The 16,858-nt window shown below is 37.4% G+C and overlaps 1 protein-coding gene across 1 annotated transcript in view; it reads left to right on the forward strand.

Moving 5' to 3' along the window:
* The window catches only part of Oca2 (OCA2 melanosomal transmembrane protein), a 364,563-nt gene that overhangs the window by 181,390 nt on the left and 166,315 nt on the right, over window positions 1-16,858 (forward strand). The window contains exons 16-17 of the mRNA XM_077799930.1: window positions 3,551-3,608; window positions 6,858-6,966. Of these exons, the coding sequence (XP_077656056.1) occupies window positions 3,551-3,608; window positions 6,858-6,966 (167 nt within the window). The remainder of the gene's footprint in view (window positions 1-3,550; window positions 3,609-6,857; window positions 6,967-16,858) is intronic.

The following is a 16,858-nucleotide window of genomic DNA, read 5'->3' on the forward strand; positions in this document are numbered from 1 at the left end:
ATTAAAGCTATTCTTCAAAATCAAATAAGAAATAAAACCTTCCAGTGTGAGTGTAAACTAAAGGAATTCATGACTACTAAGCCAGCATTGCAGAAGATACTTAAAGAAATCCTATATACAGAAATGTAAGATAATAACAACAAAGAAAGCTTGGAAAAGAATAAATCTAATTAAAAGAGTATATAAGCAGATTAAAATTATGATTTAATAAAATATTAGAAATAAATCAAGGTAGCAGGCAATAATAAACACCTCTCTATAATAACACTGAAGTTAATGGTCTTGATACTATCACTAAAAGATATGTACTGTAGAGTGGATTAAAAAACAAGATCCAACAATATGTTGTCTGTAAGAGACAAACTCATAGGAAAAACACCCACAGGTTGCAAATGAAAAGATGAAAAATGATATTCTATGCAAATGGAACCCCAAAGGAAAGCAGGAGTATGTACTCTCATATCCAACAAAACAGACTTCAAGCCAAAATGAGTTCCAGAGGACGAAGAAGGTCACAACATACTGCTAGAGGGAATGATACAACATGGAGACATAAAGATAGCAAATATTCATGATCCAAACTTCAGTACATCTAACTACATAAAAAAAAACCACTACTAAACATAAAGTCTCAGATAGATCCCAATACAATTATACTGGGTGATTTCAATACTCCTCTCTCACCAGTAGATAGGTCATCCAGTTATAAAATCAGCAACAATACTTCAGATCTAAAACATGCTATAAATCAAAAGGACTTAACAGACATCTACAGAATATTTCATCCAACAATAGGTGAATATACTATCTTCTTAGCTGCTTGTGGATCATATTTTAGGTTACAAAACAAATCTTAGCAAATGCGAAAAGTCAGTATAACTCCTTGAATTTTATTAGATCATAATGGAATAAAACTAGAAATGAAGAAAAACAAGAAAATTAGAAAGCAAGAAAAATTACGGAAACTATATTAGTGCACAGAGATTGAACAATACACTTTTTAATAATGAATGGGTCAGCAAAGCAATCAGGGAAGAAATGTAAAAATTCTTAGAATAAAATGAGAATAAAGAAAAAAAATGAGAATAAAGATACAACATATCAGAATCTCCTGGATGCCGTGAATGCAGTTATAAGAGGAAAGTTTATAGCTATGAGTGCCTAGATTAAAAAAAGAAAAGAAAAGAAAAAGATCCCCAATAAATAACCCAATGATGCACCTCTAACACATAGAAAAACAAGGAAAAAATGAATTCCAAAACTGTTGGAAGGGAGGAAACAATAAATATCAAAGCCAAAGTTAGTGAAGTAAACGAAAAACAATACAAAGAATCAATGAATGATGAGTTGATTCTTTGAAAAGATAAACAAGATTGATAAGACTTTAGTCAAACTAACCAAAAGAAAAGGGAAAAAGGAGAGATCACAACAGAAATCTATGAAATCCAAAGGATACTAGGGACTATTTTGAAAACTTATATTCCAACAAATTGGAAAATCTGGAAGATATTGATAAATTTCTAGACACCTATTAGCTACCGAAACTGAACAAAGAGGACATAGAAAACCTAAAGAGATGGATAACCCATAATACAGTTAAAACAGTAATAAAAACCATTCCAATAAAAAAAATCCCAGGTCCAGGTGGATTCACAGCTGAATTCAATGGGCAAATGAACTAAAGAGATGTTTCTCAAAACAAGTAGTACAAATGGCTAACAAATTCATGAAAAAATGTTCAACATCTCAAGCAATTAGGGAAATGCAAATCAAAACTACACTGAGATTTCATCTCACTCCAGTCAGAATGGCTGGAATCAGGAATACTAATAATATACAAATAATAATAAACACTAGTGAGAATGTGGGTAAAAGAATGCTTATACACTGTTGGTGGGATTGTCAATTAGTATAACCACTGTGGAAATCAGTTGGAGGTTCCTCAAAAGAGTAGGAATGGAACCACTGCATGACACTGCTATCCCCCTCCTTGGTCTTTATCTAAAATAATTAAAGTCAGCAAACTATAGTGTTACATGCACACACATGTTCATAGCAGTACAATTCACAGTAGCCAAGTTATGGAACTAGCCTAGGTGTCTGTCAATGGATGAATGATAAAGAAAATGTGGCATATATACACCATTTGTTTAGCTATAAAGAGTAATGAAATTATGTTATTTGCAAGAAAATGAATGGATGCTTCAGAGCATTATCTTAAGTAAAATAAGCCAGACTCAGAATATTAAGGGCCATGTATTTTCTCTCTTATGTGGAAGCTAGACAAGAAAGAGGGGGGGGGGAAAGGGTCTCATGAAAATAGAAGGAAGACCAAGTAGACTAGAAGAAGGGACTTAGGGAGAAGGCTGGGGAACTGGCAAATGAAATTGACCAAATCATTATTTATATATATATTAGGTCATAATGAATCCTACTAATGTGCATAGTTATTATGCACCAATGAAAATATTTCAAAGCTTTTCTCAGAATAATTCACTTGGTTCTGCTTTGGTTTCCCTGCGGACCCTACTGGCTGCATGCTCAGCCTCTCTTTAGTGCTCACTTGTGACATGTACATGCTCAGTAAAGTGACATTCTCCACTGTGCAGCATCTTCCCTTTGATTGGTGTCAGAAAAGAATAACAAAAAAAGAAGGGAAACTGAGTTGGAAAAGTTAAAAGGAAAGGTAAGTGGGTACAAACAAGGGAACCTCAACAAGAGAGGAGGGTACCATGAGAGAAGGAAGGAAGCAGGCATACAATTACTTCAAAAGTGAGCTACTGTTGGTAAAATTACCATTAAAGCAAGTGCTGTTTCTTTGATCTCTTTTCCCTTTAGTTGTAAAAGCTGGTTGTAAACATACTGTGTCCCTGTTTTGGAAATGGAAACCATTCAGAAGCAGAGAAACTAGTGGACTGCAGGTTCCACATCTCTGCATCCAACCAACAACTGATTGAAAGCATTTGAAAAGAAAAATCATGACTCTACTGCACATGTACAGAGTGTTTTTCCTTGTTATCATGATTCCTTAAAGAATATAGTAAATAATTATTTACATTGTATTAGGTATAAGTAATCTAGAGATGATTTAAAGTATATGGGAGGATTGTAGCTAAGTTAAATGCAAATACGACACTGTTTTATAGGGACGTGAGCACCCCTGGGTTTTATTACTCTTAGGTGGGGTCTTAGAATCAATCTCTTGGGGATACTGGGGGTTGACTACATATAAAGAAGAAAATAAAGGTGGGTACAGTCATTGCCTCGGTCACACGTTGGCACATGTTGTTCACGACATTTCCTACACTTGCTGTCTCACATTCACACGTCATTAAACACTCACATCATGGTATATTTGATTTTTCTTTGAAAATATAGGGTGAGTTTCTTTCCTAATTGACAAATCAAGTGTTCCAGTCACTTCCATGACCAGTCTTATCGCTCAGAAGGCTGTTCCAGGCTCCATAGCAAATGTCCAGGCTCTCAGTGTTGTCAATCTCCTTGTTCCATATAACCAGGGAAATAATGAGCCTGTCCTTTTCTCTTTTAGACAAATCTCACAGGAAGACAAAAACTGGGAGACCAATATTCAGGAGCTTCAAAAAAAGGTATCTCCTTTGCTTTCTTCAGATATTTCCAATTTGATTTACCTGTTTGTAGAAGAAAGTGATTGATGTTTCTTTTAAAAATGGATCATGATTTTAAATTTTTAATTGATACATTCTAATAGTAGGAGGTTGTGAGGTCCAAGGTGATGTCTGGACACCTGTGCACATTGTGCAGTGACGGAGTCAGAGTCATTAACTTATTCATCACCTCAGGCAGTTATCGTTTTTTGTGGGGAAACATTCCAAAATCTTCTTTTTACCTCACATGAAGAAATGACTGGAAGCCATTGTTCTTTTTATTCCTGCAGTTGTACATAAGATGTCATTTATTTCTACAAGTTAATGAGGAAAAACATTTTCCAGACATGACAGGAAATGGAAATGTCACAGTTTTCATGTCTGGGAAGATGTACTTCAGGCATACCCTTGAGCAATATCCTGAGTCTGGCCCACTGAGCGGGGCCTGCGGCTCACAGTCCCTCTCCTGGCCCTGAGAAGCAGGCTTCCAGATTGCCATTTTGCAGAGGAGCTGGCAGCCGAGACCATGTTGGGCAATACTGAACATCTTTAAGAACAAACACTGTGTGTGTGCGTGTGTCCTGCTGTACAAGTTTGACTTCTGGGGGGCAGAATTCATTTAAAAATATTTTGGGGGCTGGGGTTTGGCTCATGGTAGAGTGCTTGCCTTGCACATGTCAGGTACTGGGTTCAATCCTCAGCATCACAAAATAAATAAATAAATACATAAATAAATAAAATAATGATATTGTGTCCATCCACAACTAAAAATAAAAGAATCTAAAAACAATATTTTTTTTTTGCTCACTTTCCTGCTATGGTGGACTTCCTCCCCACCTGTGGACAGGTAGGGCTCCCTGCCAAGCCAAGAGCGTTCACAATCACTGTACCTCAGGGAAATTTCCAATCCAAGTCGGTTGTTTTCTAGGAAGAGGTTGGGTGCCCACTCTCTAATTGTGATAGGAATACTTGTGCTTAGTTAATACTTAGACATTGGGGTTCTGCTGGGTAGTGTATTCTTTAGGCAATTTGGTCTGTGGGCTCTCTTCACATTCTCTTTTCCATGTAGATGGTTAGTGTTAGAAAAGAAGGGTGTAGCTATGACCCTTTGAATACCCAGGGTTTTAAGACCTTGCTGCCTTGCTGGACGGCATTGCTTTTGTCCTGTGTACCTGGTGGACAAGAATTGAAGATTGATGGGAAAATAGGCCAGGGGCTTGGCAATATCCCTGTATTGCAAATGAGAATTCTTACTGAAATAATCCCAGATAGCCAAAAGGAGATTGACTCCCAGTAGAACACTCAAAAGAAACCTCCACCTCCACCATCTGAATGACATGGGAACAGTCTTTGAACGTGCCGCTCCTCCATCTCCCATCTTTGAATGGGCTGTGGTAGTACTAACTTTCTCTGGTTAGTGGGACTCAGGGAGGCTTTGTGGTGCCTCTCTGAAGCTGGTGAGGACCAGTGTTGCTCTCCTCTGAGCAATTTCTTTTTCTGATATCCCCTACCTCCTAATTCTTGATCACAGAGTCATGCAGCAAAATTGGGCTTCTTAGAAGTGGGAGGGGAAGATGAGAGGAGTAGGACATGATGTGGGCCTTTGCAGTGGGCAGGGGAAGAGGGCAGGTGCTCAACAGGCAGTCTCACCTCCTGAGTGAGGGCAGCACCTCTGGCCTGTGTCCAGGGGACCAGGGGCTGCAGCCAGAGATGCTGTCCATGAAGGGTGTGCTTGTGTTTTTGATGACAGCAGCTTTACCTGTGACCAGAGAAATTCAAAATCCTCTATCTGTACTTCTACCTCTCTATATATATATCTTCATGTTTATATATATCTATATCTACATGTCTATATATATCGGAATCTATATTTATATGTCTATCTTATCTATCTATATCTATCCATATTTATAGATCTCTGTGCATATCTATTTCTATATGTCTATATCTATCTGTATCTAAATCTGGATATAAACATCTAAAACTATATCTATAAATATGTTGATATCCATAATAAGAGATGCCTACAGTTGGCCCTCTTTATCTGTGGGTTCTACATTTGTAGATGGAACCAAATCAAGATTGTAGGTATTTGAAAAGTATTGTGTCTGTATTAAACATGTACAGAATTTCCCCCCAATCATTAGCCCCTAAACAATACAGTGTAACAACTATTTACATAACATTTATATTGTGTTAGGTTTTATAATTAATCTAGAGATGGTTTAAAGTATGTGGAAGAGTGTGTGAAGGTTTTGTGCACATAAAGGACTTGAGCATGGAAGATTTTGGTATCTCTGGGTCCTGAAACCCATCGCTCATGGATATCAAGGGATGCCTATAAATCTATCTAAATCCAGATGTATGTTAGACAGCGGTACAGATGTGCTGGGCCATTCTTAAGAAAGGACCCTGTGTGGTTTTCAGTTCACACCTGGTTTCACACATGGGACCGAGTTAGCAGTACAGGCTGACCTGATGCCCACCTCACATGCTCCTCATTCCTGACCCCACAAAGCCATGGCCCATATAACTCAATACCTCTCAGGGATCATAGGAAAGAACACCCCAACTGCTTTATGGTTCTGAGGTTAATGAAGTCACTACAGAGAACCGTGTGCTATAAACCCCTGGAAGACAGGGCAGATCCCTCCGGTGTCATCCCACGGATAAGGGGCAACACCTGTATTCCACAGACCTTGTAAGTGTTACATGAATGAACACAGCAAAGCCTTATGCAGGAGTTATAGTATTTCAAGAACATGTTAAGCTTATTGCCATGAGCTTTGAATAAAAAAAAAAAGAAAGTCAAGCTAAAACACAGGGACCACACAGGCATCTGGGGGAATGTATTTGATAGGGCAAGGTCCCTGGAGATTAGCTGTCATTTCCCCAATGGCTTTCTGTTGTCTCACCCAACACCTGGGTGGATACTTCTCATGACTGAATACTCACGTTATATTAAAAAGTTATGTAGTCCAGTGTTTGGTAAAAAGACTATACTGCAGATTGGTGGTGCTTATTTTTCCACAAAGATTTTGAATGCTGCAATCCAGAATCTTTTCAGTTCTTCCTGTAATGCATTGCCTTGTTATCTTCTTTCAAGTTCAAGATGTTTTATTTTTTCATCAGGAGACATTTGGAGTAATTCAAGTCACGCAGGATCATGGACACATTGCAGGAATCAGAAGATTGTACCAAGTAAATGAGTTGTGTTTTTCTCTCTCACAGCACAGGATCTCAGACAGGATTCTGCTTGTCAAATGCCTGATGGTGCTGGGATTTGTTATCTTTATGTTCTTTCTCAATTCATTTGTCCCTGGTATTCATCTTGATCTTGGTGAGTCTAATTTTTTTTTTTTTTTGCAAACTTTTGTTGATAGGCTTTGCAGTGGATATCGTGGTCTGAATGGGAAGGTTTCAAAGCATGTTCCCAGGTACCTACAAGCGGTTGTGGTAGTGAGGACGCCAGCCTTAACACTAGAAGGGATGTAGAGTTGGTACTGTCCTTTCTATCACACTTGGTAACCACATGTTGAAACAGTCCCCAGAGGAGACAGGCAAGCCAGTCCTGCCTTCCCTGCAGCTTGTCATGACAATTAAATAGGAAACTGTTAAAGTCCTGGAGAATTGCAAGAGCCTTGCACAGATTCACTCTCCTTGTCGGACTGAGAATCTATTTTACCCACGCAGCAAAACACATTTTCCCACTTCCTCCCTTTGTTTCTCTTTCCTCCTTTTGGCCAGACTTTAGCTCTTAGCTGACTCTCTCCAGCCCTATGTCAAGGCCTTCCCCATGGGTGCCAGGATTCTTTCAGGTTGGGCTTACCTTGGTAACTCCCAGAACCCCTCCACTTTCCATAAACTTTTTTATAGAGATCTCTTTTGGTGCAATTTTTTTTTTAAAAAAAAAACATCATTTTCATGGCAGTATAGATTTATGAAAATATAAATTTGAGATGGTTCAGGGAGTGTTTTTAAATCAAAGCTTTACCCATGGTTTTCCTTCAGAAATGAGCTCTGCTAGTATATTTGAGTCATATTATTTTTATCTTAATTCTTTAAAAATAAGAACTTAATCTTCTGCAACTTTTAAAGAATGTCACCTCGGTAGGAAGCAAAGATTGCTAACTGTAAAATAGATGGTTAATGCAACTTTAATGTCATAGTTTGGATGTGAGATGTCTCCCGAAAAACTCACATGTGAGACAAGAAGGTTCAGAGGAGAAATGATTGGGTTGTGAGAATCAACCCAATCAGTGAGTTAATGCCCTGAAAGTGATTGAGTGGTAACTGAAGTGGTAGGGTGTGGCTGGAGGAGGTGGGAATTGGGGCGTGGCTTTGCGTGTATTTATGTTTCTGGCAAGTGGAGTCTCTCTGCTTCTTGATGATGTGAGCTGCTCCCCGCCCCCCCCCCGCCCCCCCACCATACTCTCCTGCCATGATGTCCTGCTTCATCTTAAACCTCCAGGAATGGAGCTGGCCTTCTATGGACTAAGACCTCTGAAACCGTGAGCCCTCAAATAAACTTTTCCTCCTCTACAATTGTTCTGGTTGGGTCTTTTAGTCACAACAGCAAAAAAGCTGACTAAAACATTTAGTTATTCCCGTCACATCATTGCTTCTTGGGCTCCTGGGTACACTAGAAATCTTTAGGTTGTAAGTGGGTTTCCCCTGTTTTCTGTAAAAGAGCCATGTTCAGACTCTCAGACTTAGCACATGGTGCACATGCATTTGGCTCAGTGTCCAGCTCTACATCACGTGTCCACGAGCCCTTGCAATTGATTTCCCTAAATAAACTCAGACCCAACTTGTCAGGTGGCCTGGGCTTGGTTCCGAGCCCACAGGTGTTCTTTGTCCACACCTGACAGCTGATCCACGCAGGGTCTCAATGAGGTCTTTAGAATGCCAGAGCTAGGGTGGGAACAGTGTCATGAATTTCAGTTGGTTTTTTTTTTTGATGAATTTTATCTAGAAATTGTTTCAGTGTAATTACTTTTAATTATACCCAAGGCATAATATAATTTTGACTTTATAAACCTTTAATCGCCACAAGAATGTTAAGTGGTCACCACTGGTAATTAAACAAATTCAATGAAACTGGTGTTTCCAGAGCAGAGGAGTTCCATTAGTGAATTCTTTTGGGTGTTCTCAGATTATTTTGTTTCTAATTTTACTTGAGATTCTTCTTGAAATGAGCACAGCAGGCATTTGAAAAATAAAAGTATATGAAAACTTACATGCAATTTTGTTAGCTTTTGACAATAGTCTTTGTGCACAGGATAATACTTTTAAAGTTTAAAATTGCATCTTTATATATAAAGATCTCACTTGAAAAAAAAAAATCTTGATTAATGTGAAACTTTTCTTTTTACCCTGGGAAGTTCACCCTTTTTACAAAGATATCTCTACTCTTTTTGTGTGGTTAAAGTCTGTGATTGAGAGAATTATTTCTTTTTGCTTTTAAATCTAGTTTTGTTTTCAGTTAGAGTTTATGTATATATAATTTTATCTGGGGATCCTGGGATACATAATCCACGTATTTACTTCTTTATTATGATAGTTAGGTTGAGAAAGAGAGAAGTTTGATTGACATATGTTTTAACAGAGTATAATTTCCTTAGAGTGATAGAAACTCTCCTGATAAAGATAGGGGCAAAAGAGATGCCAGATATTCCCAGGTTTTCAGCCAGTAAAGAATGTGATCATTTATCTTTGGTGAAGTTCTGTTTTGAATGTGACCTGCTTTGTGAATTGAGCATGATGCAATGTAATGTGATGTTGTTATAGGAGGTGACATCCTGTTACACTAAGTACCATACAACAAGTTGATGTTATGTGACTATCATTGTGCAACTCAGTGCAGCACATATAATACAACAGTATATAGCATAAAGCAATGTCATAGAGCATGATGTGTATCACATGATGTGTTATGTGACCTAAGACAAAGTGATGCTGTACCACACAATGTGTATCATGCAACACAATACAGCATCCTCTAGTACAGTGCTTGCCACATTGCACAATGCAATATTGTGAAATGCCATGCATGTAATCCAAAGTGACATCATATAAACAGGTGCACTATGTAGCAAAATGTGACATCATAGAACACATGCATTCCTTCATTTAGGAATCATAATGTAAGCACAACTTTGACTCTTAATTTTTAATTCTTAAAAAATTGTTGTAAAGCAAAATCAACTTTTCCTCTGGTGTAAAGTTCTACGAGTTTTGACACTTATGTAGATTTATATAACAACAAATGCCATCAGGACACAGTGACCAGAAAACCCTCCCCAGGCTCTCCTTTTGTAGCCACTCCCTGTGCCTCATCCCATCTGCAAAGGATCTGCTCTCTATCACTGTAGTTTGTCCTGTTGAGAACACGCACATGGAATCAGACTGTATACACACTTTGAGACTGGCTTCTCCCATCTGGCTTAATGCCTGTCAGATTTAGCCAAGCTCTGTACATCAACGGTTTGCTCCTTATGTAGCTGAGTGGTGGTTCATGGTAAGCAAGTACCAGGGTTTATGTATCTATTCACCCACTGAGGGACATTTGGGATGTTTTCAGTTTTTAGCAATTGTGAATAGAGCTGATGCAGACATGTGAACTCACAGTTTTGTGTGAACTTGCTTTTCCATTCTCTTGGGTAACTATCTGGGAGTGAGAACGCTGGGTCATTTGGTGGGTGTATGTTTAACTTTGTTGGGAATTGTTTCCAGAGTGGCACCTGGCTTTGCCTTCCCACAGGAATGAATGGGAGTTCCAGTGGCTCCACATCTCCACTTGGTACAACGGAGCTCACTCCCCTGGAGTTCCACAGCACACATACCTGCCTTATACATGGAGCCTATCTGTTATCCTAGTGATGAATTTACTTCTCTGTCCCCTGAGCTCCTGCTCTCAATGAAACTTGAGGATGTGGTCCATATCTTCTATATTTCCCTCTCTCAGTGCCTTGGGTTAATGTCTAACACACCAGTAGCTACAGGGAAACATTTATAGAATGCATGAACAAAAATCTCTCATGGAGTCTAATAGATTCAACTTCATTATTGTGAGAATTAACTATGTGGATGACTCAGCCTAGGTACTTCAGACAGTAGAGGACAAGATAGAGGCTGATGTGCGAGATTTCTCGCTGGGAATTCTGATCCCAGGGAAGAGAACTGAGGAGTAGGGAGACAGATTAGCAAAGGGAGTAAGCCATCAGGAGCCACTGGTTTCTCCATCTCATCAGATTGAGAATAAGTATAAAAAGGTACCCCAGGACTATATAGGGTTGAAGGAGAAAGGACTATTACTCATTGGTCCCCATTGCCCGGTGGTCAAAGTTCCTCCCCATAAGGTGCCAATTTGCAGATACACTCAACTGGCATGTTCTGAGGGCTTGGCAGCAGCCCCAGCAGAGAAGCATCAGCTAGGAGGGAGGTGTTGGTACTTGGACTCCAGAGAAGACCCTGTTAGTGTGCACAGTGTGAGGATGGTGGGTCCACACAGAGCCAGTCACACAGACTGTGTGTGAGAAACAGGAGAGCCCTTAGGGACCCAAAGGCAGGCCAGGGGTTCACAACAGTAAAGAAAAGAGATGTGAATCTGGACCATGGGTACAATTCACATCTACATGGCCAAGGAGTCCCACGTGCAGGAATCATCACCTCATAAAACAGGTTCTTCCACAAAGGTCCACTGTCCCTATATGAAACCCTTGGTGCCAGAAATGTTTCAAAATTCAAATATTTTGTTTATGTTTTAGAAATACAATTCAGTGCACATACTGAATTGTATATAGGGTGAGCATCATTGTTCAGAAAATCTGAAATGCTTCAAAGTCAGAAAAAATTTTCAGTATTGACACAATGCCACAAGTGGAAAATTCTACTCCTGACCTCACGTGAAGGGTGGCAGTCAAAGTGCAGGTGCGCTCAAATTAGTGTTTAAAATGATCTTTAGGTTCTGTGCATAAGAAGGACATAAACCCAATTTCATTAGACTTGGGTTCCATCCATAAGATATCTAATTATATATAATATAAATATTCCCAAATTGAAAAAAATTCCAAATCTGAAACATTTGGTCCCAGCATTTTGGGTAAGGGATTCTCAACTTCATGTAATACCTCCTGAGACATTTAGGGCTGGCACCTGTCATCCAAGCATTAAGGTTTCTGTTAAAAAAAAAAAAACTTGAATATTTACACAAAGTGTGATAAAGACCACAAATAGCTTTGTTTTGGTTCAAGTCAGGTTGTGTTGAATTTTGGTCTAAAAGTTTGAAGAATTTCTGCTTTTCTGAACTTTAGGATTTCAGAGTTATGGTTGATTGTGAACTTATAAAATGAATCCGTGAGGCAGGTTGAAAATGTTATCTTTGACCTTAAAATTTATAACCTTTGATTAGCAATTTCCTAGGCCTCCTTCTTTGATAATTAGTTCACCATATACCCCCTAGATTCTTTCACAATATGTTTGATTAGATTTCAGTGCTGGAAATTTTTCTGTAATTATTTCCCTGATTATGGTTTGAAATTGCTGGTCTTCTCTGTGTCTCTTGGTGTTTCTATTGTTGAGTAATTTTATTGTTGTCTTTGTGAAAGTATTTTTAGTTACAAATAAAGCAATCTACTTGATCTGTCTTAAAGAAAATAGAGGATAATTGGAGTAACAATGAAATGATTGACAGATTCCAAGGTAGGGTGGACCTCCCAGGGTCAGGCCCAGGCAGAAGAAAGGCTCTGTACTGCTCGCAGCCCAGTATCCCCATCTGTTCTCAGCCCCAGGCTTTTCCATGGACTGGATATTTCATCTTTTAATTGCTCACTGCAGAAGAGGGGTTGTCTCATCTCTTTCCTAGTTTATAGAACATCAGTTTCAGCCTCACAAAAACAAAAGGCTGGTTTGAATTCCCAGGTGAAAATTCCAGTTGGCCCAGGTAAGGTTACCTTCCTTTCTTAGACCTGAAAATTATGATTAGGAGGCAGGGCCACATTATAAAATATGGCTGGGGTAATTTCTTAGAGGAAGAGGCACTATTTATGAGCTGGACAGACATTTCCAAAACTTCTCAATGTATTTTCTAGGACATCTAGTTTCTGATAAGTACAGTCACCTCTTGGTATCTCTGAGGGATTGATTCCGGGAACTCCTAAGAATATCAAAACCCTAGGATACTCACGTCCCTTGTATAAAATGGCATAGAGCTTGCATATAACCTCTGCAAATCCTCTGTATACTTTAACTTATCTCTAGATGCCTTATTATATCTAATACAATATTAATACTTAATGGATTATTAACAATACTGTATTGTTTAGGGAAGAATGAAAAGAAAAATAACTGTTCATGCTCAATACAGACACAATTTTTGTCAAATATTTTAATTCTGATTGGCTGAATCATCAGATACAGAGCCTGTAGATATAGAAAGCTGACTATATATCATTTCAATTAAATCATCCATCCATGCATCCACTTATTCACTAATTTATATGTTTGTACAACAAAGCCTGGGAATTGGGCATAGTGTGGCGAATATAAAGACCAAGTCACTGTGCTCCTAGGTCTTCTATTTTAGAAGGGGAGATGAAGCTGCAGTTATTCTATGCAGGGAATCATATTAGGTATAGAAAGGACTACACAGCTAATTAAGGTACAAGATCTTCAGAGCTCTTATAGTCTGAGACAGAGACAAGACAAGGGTAGTAAATTATAAAACCAAATATGATAATTTCCATAATCAAGGTACAGATGAAAAACCTAATGAATTCCATAAAAAATTAGGATTTATAACTAAGGAAAAGCTAAGATTTGATTTTTAAAAAGTCATGAGAGATAAAAAAGATACATACATATATATGTGTGTGTGTGTGTATAGTAAAGGACAATCATTATATACTGGTTGTATTGGCCTAATAATAAAAATTTAAAAAACATTTAAGTACCTGATTGGCTCCATCCTGGTCCCAATTAGATAAATGTGATTATTTCACAATGATGATAAATATAATATACATGGACCTTGGGTATTTTAGGTAGATTAGGATAATTAGCTATTTTCCTTATTATTCTCATCATTGGTAACTTTCCACTTTCACCACAGCACTGAATAAATGAAATCATGGAATAGCAAAAATGGCTTAGTTTTTAAAGAAATAAAATAAGAAATTTACATAATATAAAATTCATCTTGCTAAAATGTATGAATCAGTGTGTTTTAGTATATTCACCATGTTGTGCAGCCATAGCCAGTATCCAATTCTAGGATATTGTTATCAGACCCTAAATAAACCTGTACCCATTAGTTTTGCTCCTTTTCCCCTGACTCTCAGTTCCCAGAAACTGCTTCTCCTTTTATTTCTATTTCTGTGGATTTGCCTATTCAGAATATGTTGAATAGAATGTACTCATTTAGCCTGTTGCCTTCTCTGTCTGGCTTTCTGACTTAGCATAATGTTTCAAGGTTCATCCAGGCTCTAGCATGTATTAATACTTCATTTCATTTTATGAATGAGTTATATTCCATTATATACATAGATCTTGGGTTTCTAAGTCCAATTAGCTGCTTTCCTTAAATAATATGAAGTTACAAAATTAAATCCATACTGTCTCTTATATTTGTTTATGTACATATCTCTATATGTGCCTTTAATTTATTCATATGGATTTGAATGACTTTCCAAAGTCCTTTCATTTTAGACTCAAAGACTTCTTTTAGTAGGTCTTGTATGAAAGGGATTCTAGCAATGAATTTTCTTAGTTTTTGTTTACATGGGAATACGATGTTGTGATGAGCATTTGTGTTCAAGTTTTTGTGTTAATATTTGTTTTCAATCCTTTTGGGAGTATACCTGGGAATGAAACTGAAGGGTTATGCTGCAACTCTGTGCTTAACCTTTTGAAAAACTGTCAGATTGTTTTTCCACAGTTGTTGCAATTCTGTCACTTTATATGCTTCATGTTTTCTTGGGATCTTTTGTTAGGGACATATAAATATATATTGATAATGGTTTTATTTTATTATTGGACTTTCCCTTTGCCATTAAAATAAATGATCTGCAGTAACAATTTATTTTATCTTAAAGCCTGTGTTACTGATATTAGCACAGCTACTTCAGCTCTATTTTGATTACAATTTACAAGGTATATCTTTTTTTCATCATTTTACTTTCTACCTATTTGCCTTAGACTCCAAAGTAAATCCATACAGACAGCACATATTTTGATGATTAACATATTCATGCTGTTAACATCTGACTTTTGTTTGGAGTGTTTAATAAACTTTTGTATTCATTGTAATTGCTGATAGGGTAGAATTTGGTCTGCCATCTTGCTATTTTCTTTGTCTTACATCTTTTTGTCCTTTTATTCTCCGTTACTTTCTTTTTGTATTAAATATTTTCTAATGTACCATTTAAATTTCCTATTACTCTATTTTTTGAGGTTTTTAAAGTGGTTGCTCTGGGAATTACGATAAACATTTAATTTATAACAGCCTAGTTAAAATTAGTATCAATTTATTTTTAATGCTGTAAAAGAACTTTCTTCTTATATATCTTTGTTCTCCCCTGATTTTTGTGCTATTTTCATACAATTACACTTTTATACATTAAGAGTTGCCCATTAACAGTTTTATAATCATTGCTTTATGCTGTTATCTTTTGATTAATATGAAAGTTATGAAATTATATTTCATGTCTTTTATATTTATTTATATAAGTATCCCTATATGTGCTCTTTATTTATTCATGTGGAGTTAAATTACTTTCCAAAGTCCTTTCCTTTCAGAACAAAGACTTCTTTTAGTATTTCTTGTATGTAACAGATTCTAACAATGAATATTCTTAGTTTGGGGGGAAATGTCAATTTTTTTTCTTTTTTTTTCTTGAAGGATGGCTTGATTGGAGATAGAATTCTTGGTTGACAGTCTTATATTTCACACTTGGAATATGTCATCCCAGACCCATTATCCTGCTGGTTTCTGAATAGAAACCATCCGATAATTTTATTAAGGATCCTTGTGTAGGATCAGCTACTTCTCTCCCACTACTTCAAAATTCTCTCTTTGTCCTTGTCTTTTGACAGTTTTAATCATGATGTCTAGATGTGGATCTCTTTGGATTTGTCTTGGTTGTACCTGATTGAGCTTTTGGATGTTGAGATTTATGTTTTTCCTCACCTTTGGAGTGTTTTGGACCATTATTTTTTCACCTTTTTTTCTGCCCCACTCCCTCTCTCCTTTTCTTCGAGGACTCCTATTCTACATATGTTGGTGCACTTAATGGTTTCCTACCATCAGCCTCTGAGGCTTTGTTCACTTTTCTTTATTCATCTTTCCTTTCCTTTTTCACAGACTTCCTATTATAATCAATATTCAGTTGTTTTTTCTTGAATAAGCACTTCTTGAAAGGTTTTGTTCAATTCAGTTTCAAAACAGTTGATTCTGAGACTTTGCCCGTGTCCTCATTGCTTTTATGGAGGAGTAGAAGTCTTACTTGGCTTTTCTCACTGACATCATTCCACGGAGAAGTTTCAAAGAGATTCAATTATAGATATTTGTTTTTCAACATTAACATCAAAGATTATTTTTTGAGGGATGTTATTTCTGTCTGTTAATCATGGGTGACCAACAACATCTCTCCTGGGAGGCTGTTGTGAATTTTGATTACCTGGTGAAAATTGGCTCTCTAGGTACTTTGCCAAGAAGTCCAAGAGGAAAAGACAACTTTAAGAATGTAATTCATGGATTTATAGCTTAATGCTTCCTTTTGGTGGAAATATGAGTTTGGTCTGAGTGAGGAGGGGGTTGATGACCAGACAAGAGCCCTCACAGAGCCTGGATATATGACATTTTCTAGTCCTTCATGTGTGGTTTCTCAAGAGGCGCAGTGGACTCATCTGTCCACTCCATATTCTTCAAAACTATCTCATGCCCTCTTCTGACAGCCGGGTCCCCAAGCCTCTGTCATTAAGAAATAATCTTTTACTAAATAACACCACAGACATGTTTTCTCATCTACCTGACAATTTTAATTGTGATATACAGTACCAGGAAACTTGTTTTGCTATAAAAGTAATTTGCTACTGACTCTAGAACATTTTTACCAATCAGATTGAAGTACACTTTTTGAGCACTATGAAATCACAGTGAGATATGAAGATAAAGAAGTCTAGTTCCTCTCCTCTGGTTTCTTCAAACTACAACTTTGACAGGAATCTAGTGA

The sequence above is a fragment of the Urocitellus parryii genome, chromosome 6 (assembly GCF_045843805.1).
Source record: "Urocitellus parryii isolate mUroPar1 chromosome 6, mUroPar1.hap1, whole genome shotgun sequence".
Classification (NCBI taxonomy): Eukaryota; Metazoa; Chordata; class Mammalia; order Rodentia; family Sciuridae; genus Urocitellus; species Urocitellus parryii.